This window comes from Anarrhichthys ocellatus, unplaced genomic scaffold, assembly GCF_004355925.1.
Source record: "Anarrhichthys ocellatus isolate YVR2014 unplaced genomic scaffold, GSC_Weel_1.0 scaffold22, whole genome shotgun sequence".
Taxonomy (NCBI): domain Eukaryota; kingdom Metazoa; phylum Chordata; class Actinopteri; order Perciformes; family Anarhichadidae; genus Anarrhichthys; species Anarrhichthys ocellatus.
The window spans coordinates 80673-87500 of record NW_022280052.1 but is presented as its reverse complement, the minus strand read 5'-3'; the positions used below and the strand labels follow the sequence as shown (position 1 = coordinate 87500).

At 39.7% G+C, this 6828-nt stretch overlaps 1 protein-coding gene across 16 annotated transcripts in view; it reads right to left on the bottom strand.

Annotated features, from left to right (window-relative positions):
• The window catches only part of lrrc7 (leucine rich repeat containing 7), a 97827-nt gene that overhangs the window by 22969 nt on the left and 68030 nt on the right, over positions 1-6828 (bottom strand). For 13 of the 16 annotated variants that reach the window (XM_031859774.1, XM_031859773.1, XM_031859776.1 and 10 more), the window contains 7 exons: positions 5470-5533; positions 4715-4789; positions 4258-4402; positions 3365-3437; positions 3068-3085; positions 275-404; positions 50-165 (listed from right to left, as the gene is read on the bottom strand). In XM_031859774.1, coding sequence (XP_031715634.1) covers positions 50-165; positions 275-404; positions 3068-3085; positions 3365-3437; positions 4258-4402; positions 4715-4789; positions 5470-5533 — 621 coding nt within the window. The remainder of the gene's footprint in view (positions 1-49; positions 166-274; positions 405-3067; positions 3086-3364; positions 3438-4257; positions 4403-4714; positions 4790-5469; positions 5534-6828) is intronic. The other 3 variants (XM_031859770.1, XM_031859786.1, XM_031859784.1) reach the window with 2 other exon arrangements.

The following is a 6828-nucleotide window of genomic DNA, read 5'->3' as shown; positions in this document are numbered from 1 at the left end:
TGTGTGTGTGTGTGTGTGTGTGTGTGTGTGTGTGTGTGTGTGTGTGTACCTGTTGTCACTGAGGTTAAGAACTCGTAGTTTGGTCATCTGTCCGATCTCATCAGGGAGAAACTCCAGTTTGTTTGACCGCATTGACATTACCGTCACATTCTTACAGTTACCGATCTGAAACACACACAATTAAACTGTGATCAAAATAGTTTCATCAACTTGTTGTTTCAGGTCTAAATAAAATGAGGATGTGCTCGTGTTCCTCAGGTGTGGATCTTCCTACCTCCCGCGGCAGCTCTGAGAGGAAGTTCTCGTCAGCAGCGAAGGTCCTCAGGTTGTGCAGGTAGCCGATAGTGGAAGGCAACGACTCCAACTCATTACAACTACAGTCAAACTCCTCCAATAGAGACAGACTGGGTGACAGGAAAAGAGGAGATACAAAGAACATGACAGAGAAAGAAATGAAATTAGTCCACAGGCTGCAAATTCTCTGCTGGAACGTTAGGTTACTTAGACGACTTAGGTTATAAAGGATAAGGATGGTGCTGCTCTTTATTTTTCCTATTGCCAACAAATCCTGGGAAAAGACTCAACCCAGAATGGATTCATCCCACTAGTACTGTCTGTGTAGCCAAAGCTTGATACAGCTTCTTAGTTAAAAACACATCAATGAGCCACACATTGCACTGGGTGACATGTTCCTTCATTATCATAAACACACCCACACACACACACACACTGTAGTTTATTTTGAGACATTCCCACATACACCAGCCTTTGGTGTAAAATACTGGAGATGAAAAAAGTTCCAAACTAATGCATTATTTCCTCCGGTTTCAGATATCTTTCAGCAGTTTGAGGAATGAACGGACTGTTATTATTTTGAGTCTTCAGGAACTGAATGCCACAGACAGGGTGCCGAGAGACGGACTAACACAGTGTTGGTTTTGGTCCTTTTGTGGAATTTGTTGACAGTAAGAAAAATTCAGAAATGCGCCAGCCTCATCCTGTAACATGTTATTGTAAAAAGGTAAATTTGTCTTTACAGCAACAACTTAAAAGGGAGAAAGTGTTGAGAGAAGGAAAGGATCATCACATTGAAGAATCAGTCAATCGATTAAGACGTAACCAATCTGGGGTTGCCTACATTAACTCGGTCTCATTTGCTGACCACGCATTTTCTCTTTCCCACGTTATCCCCTTTGATGTCTGAAATTCTTCAACCTGGATCTCAACTTCTTCCCTCAACCAAGAATCACAGTAACATCCACGACAGGCCCGCTACAGGACACCCTGACCCGCCCACCCCCCTTGACTGCCATCCTTGGCCTAGTGGCACGCTAACAGCAGGCTAATGCTAATGAGACAACACTTTTACATTAATGTTCTGTCACTGTTAACATTGCATTAGTCTGCTACTATTACTCCCATTAGACCGTACCATCTGGGCCGCCATACGGTCTGAAAGGAGAGAGGGGAGGAGAGATTTATATATATACTGTATATGCAGATTTATGGTTACCTCGTTCATTATTTTCTTCTCAACATTGTTTGCATTCCTACTTAAAAGAATGACAATGTCTCCCACTTCTCCCACAAATATATGCTGGTTTGAGCGTGTCAAATAGGACTTTTTCACAGCAATCCTAAGAATTTTTTAGCTGCCGCCGGCCAACCAGCTCCATAAGCTTATTCTCAATGGCAGGTGTTGCGAGGAAACACAGTCAGTCGCTCAGTGGTTAGACACTGTGTCACACAAGTTTTTAGATCTCCTTTGTGTATGAGGCATAAATACTTTAGTGGGAGGATGCTCAGCAAGAAACTTAAACCCTGCTTCAGCTAAATGTTTTACATCAGAGTCAACTACAAGATACAGCTGTCTATACAGCTACCTTGTGTATACGTATACATGTTTATTGTGGCCTAATTCTATAGCTGCAATATAGTTATGGCCTTGAAACGATTACTGGCTGAAAGTAAAATGAGAATGTACTTGCTCTTCCCATGAAAGTTACTGCATTGCTTATTGTACAGAAACATAACTACTGATTCAGCTCTGTGTACATACAGTATATATCCTACTGCACTGATGCAGCCAGAGGGGAATAGAATGTAGTATTGGCTGAGGCAAAGGCATGAATTCTGCAGAAACATACACGTATCTATCTATGTAAAATAATATCTTATTTAGGAATGTAGAGTTGCTCAGATGTAGAACCAGAGGCGTAGAAATATGATCCCATTCAAAATAAGTAAGTAACACTTAAAAACTAGAGGGGTAAGAAAATGATCAGTTCAGGTGTTTTTGTTTTAATCAGTGAGGAAGCAATGGATCTACAGTGTTACTTATTGAGGCTAAAACCCGGGATTTGTTCAGGAAGACAAAGGTTTTCAGAGCGTTCTGATACAAATGTGTTGCAAAGAGTGGCATTTAAGTCTGTTATATGTCACTGGATGTTAAATAGTCTTGAGGAGAAAGTAATCCATCACAGATTAACTGATTCACACAATAATTAGCAGCATTATCCAAGTCACTACTCAACTGTTTCAAACAGAAAAAAGGAACAGAGTCCTTGTTTGGTTTGAAATTCTTCCAAAGTCTATCAATCATGGAGTTCTTATTTGCAGTGTGCAAAGTGAGAAGAATGTTATGATCGTAAGCAACGTCAAAAGTATACAGAAAATGAAAAACAAAAAACTCATTTACAAAGCTTCTGAATTAAAACATGTTTGTGGTTAATACAAATTCTTTTCAAAAGTTGATGTGATTGAATCTGGACTGTGATGGATTATAATAAGAATTATTGTAATCAAATCACTCTAATCATTTTACATGCAATCATTTACATCTCAACCCTGCAGATTTGAGCAGGGCTGGTATTGAACATTTTCAATTTAGAATGTAGATTGCATTCAAATATTTAAAAATATTTAAAGTTTATGTTTGCATGTAATTTGCATGCAGTTTCCCACAATCCCATGCAGTTATGAGCTTGTGTGTTTGTATCTGTAACGCAGTTGAACATCTGTCTATCTCTGAACGCACCCCTGGATCCAGTAGGCTAATTTTACTCACCCTTGCTTGGGCTTCGCACTAATGCCACGGCAACGCAGCAAACACAACACACAGAACCCCCCCAATCATGAGCCAGCATAACAACACAGCAACTGACAGCAATAAACAAGAAAAACAACAACCCACCAAAGATAAACCTGCTGAGAAAATCTGACAAAATACTGTTGAAGGTGTTTTTAAAAAAAAAGCAAAAGTGTGCATGGCTGTATTGTACGTTTTTCTTTTTGTGTATGATTTTGTGTGTGTGTGTGTGTGTGTGTGTGTGTGTGTGTGTGTGTGTGCGCGTGTGTTTCTTACCTCCCGATGGTGTTAGGCAGTGAGGTCAGCTGGTTGTCATCTACCTTCAATGTTGTCAGCTTCTTTAACATTCCTGCACAATATGCATACACACAGACACATTCACATTGACACACAAACACAAATATGCTCTTCAAAAGAAGCTCTGAAATGCCCCTTTTGAAGAACAATTTTCTGACAAAAGTAGAAGTGAAGTATAGAGTTGGAAATATTCTATTTTAGTCTTCTTGTGACCCCATTAAAAGACTAAAACAAACGATGATTGGTTCATACTAATGGTTATTGTCAGTGTTGCCAAAGCGTGATGTAGCTCATTCCTCTTCACAATAAAGCTCCAATGTTGTCCAAAAACTATTAAAGACCCATTAATGAGCCACACGGTTGCACTGAGTGCCATGTTTTTTCATTAGCACGAAATTTATTTTGTGTCAATCACACACAACCTGCTGCACATAAATATTCCCCAGCGCAACAAAATGCATATTAATCAGTCTAAAAATAGCCCAAAACAATTGCAAAATGTCTTCCTGTTTGAGTGTCATTTCATAAGACGACCGTGTCCAGCTGCTTTAGTAAATTACTGAAAGTGTCTATGGTTTTAGATTGACACCTTCTCTTTTTGGTCTTTTCATGGGATTTGTTTCCAGTAAGAAAAAGATAGAATAACACCAGCCTTTATCCTTTATTACACTTTTCAGTTATCTGTGCTACACCACTCTCGCACAGCTAGAACCACTCTCACCTGTGATATTTCCAGTACAACCACAGTCCTCTGCTGCAGTCTACTGCACTGCCCGATCAGGAACTAAATAGGTGGGAATTTAAATGCTTTGCTACAGCTTCATCAACTTGGGTCTTTGTGTGTGCATGTGTGTATGTGTTTGTGTGTGTACCTATAGAGTCAGGGAGGTGCTGCAGCATGTTGGAGGACAGCAGCAGGTCTTCTAAGGACTCGCAGCCTGAGATTTCCGTGTCCAACGTCTCGATGCGGTTCTTAGCTAAGTCAAAGTACCGCAACTGACGAAGTTTTCCTATCGCCTGCAGCCGGGAGGGCGGGGAGAGAAAAGAAAAATTGATTGACAGAGAAAAGACAGATAAGCAGAATATCTGAAAGAAAGTGTCATCTAAATATCTCCAGGGCTGCTTTGTTGTCCCTGTAAGAGCTGAAAGATAAGATCAAGATAAAGATAAAGAGGTTTTTATTGTCATTGTAGTGATACAACGAAATTTCGTTTGGTAGCCCTCAGCCAGCCAGCAGCAGCGAACAACAGCAACGATAAACAATATACAAGATAAAAAATACACAAAAGGAATAAAAACGTTACTAAAGTAACGCGTCCGTGTTCTTACCCCTGGTATACACTGTAGAGAATTGTTATCCAGCCACAGCTCTCTGAGGTTGTGGATCTGTTCCAACACCTCCGGCTAACATGCAAACAGAGGAATCAGTGTCAGCATACCACGTAGGTATCAATATGCAGTTATGCAGCTACTTGTATGAAAACAACTGAATTATTCATTAACATCAAAGGACACCATCTCAGCACTAATGTGAACATGTACAGATAATAATAATAATAACTTTAGCGCATCTTCAGACCAAGTCTTCAGCATACATTATTATTTTGTTTTCAAATGTCGGTAGAGTGGGTGAGACTGGCAATCTCTCTCTCATTGGTTTCTCTCCCTTGCCAGGAACCAGACCATGTAGCCAATCTAGTCCTGTCAACGTCGACTTCCTGTCCGACCCTGATGTCATATCCTGCTCGCCTCCATCCAACCCTCTCTTCCTCCATCATGTCACTGTGCCCCATTTCAGGGTCCGACTGAAGGACAGTAGGCTGAACTTGCTCCGGCCTCAGTGAGACAGCCCACAGAGGATTGACCATATGTGGTATTGGGTCTTGAAATGTGAACTTTGAATAGGACACAGCATCTGTGTTTCTGTTTGGATTCCAGCTTCGCTTTAGTAATACATATCTGGTAAATGACGACTAAGATGCTCACATTTGAGCTTTCTGTGATATCATAGGATAATCTCCATGTCAAACATATATATTCAAACACTTAATATATGCTTTATTTCAAAATACAATCAGTCTCACCATTTCAGAGAATTCATTGCTACCCAGATCCAACCTCTCCAACTGTGTCAGTCTGTGGATGGACCTGAGGCGAGAGAATACTCTGATTAGCACAACTACATTACATTACAGCATATACTTTTATTAAATTAAAAACTGCACAGCACAACAAAACACCAACACAACACCAGCCAAACATACAGTTTAGCATTGTATTACTTACATTACATGTATTCTGTATGTATTTTTAAACTGCCTTTTTTCTAACTTGTATTTTTACTCTTATTCCAATTATTATAATTAATTGCATATTAGCATCTTAGCAATTAGCCACCCAGCAGTTCACAGTAACAAAAGAAACCTTTGAATCAGTTAAAAATGACACGCGATAATATTATAGCCCTACATTGCAGCAATTTTCTGTTTATTGTGGCTCTGATTTGCTATAATTTAAATTGAGGATGTAGAATAATCTGCCAATGACGATGCATGCAGTGCCAATATTTTAAGAAATATAGCGGTAATAATAAAACAAGTTTTGCAAATTGCTGTAAGCCCACATTGGCTTGAGCATATAGTGTACTGAATGCCAATTGCTCCTCTATATGAAAGACAAAGTATCAACGCATTCACAAAACAGTATCAACTGTGATGTCTTCTCTACAGAAAACAAAGATTCTTCAGAAGAATCGTTTTATAATTGGGTTGTGGCAGGTTAGTGTCTCATCCCAACTATTGTCCTCGCATGGTGGGAGTGTTTAGGACGCACGCTTATGTGCTCAAAGATTAACACGTGTTAGCAACCTTCGTAATGCTCGTGAAAGAAAAACTAAATATCAGCAAGTGTGGTACAGTTTCCTGGGGAGTAATGTTTACTAAAGCTACATCCTTCCCTTTTCAGACGTTCTATCGTTACATTTCGAACACATTGTTGTCCTTTTTTTAGCTTTGGAAAAGCAATTATGCGACTCCTGAACATCTTTTTGAATCTTAGGGAAAAACCTTGAGTAGTGATGGCCACAGCTTTACCTTGGGTTTGAGTTAAAATGCATCTGACATGTTGATTAGGAAGCTCCTCAACAATCAGCACTAAACCATAATGCAATGGGGATTGTGCACTGGTAGTTATACTTTTAGGGTAGTTACTCTACAACTTTGAAAGTTATCTCTGTTAGTTGTTGTGTTAAAGAGGAGACATTTAAAACTGACAGAACCAACACATTACTGTTATAACAGGCTTTATCAGTATTCAACACCACCTGTCCTGATAAATATAGTTTTAATCTGGACACCCGGGAAAGCAAGCATACACTCGGTAATATCATGAAGGATCTGTGTGTGTGTGTGTGTGTGTGTGTGTGTGTGTGTGTGTGTGTGTGT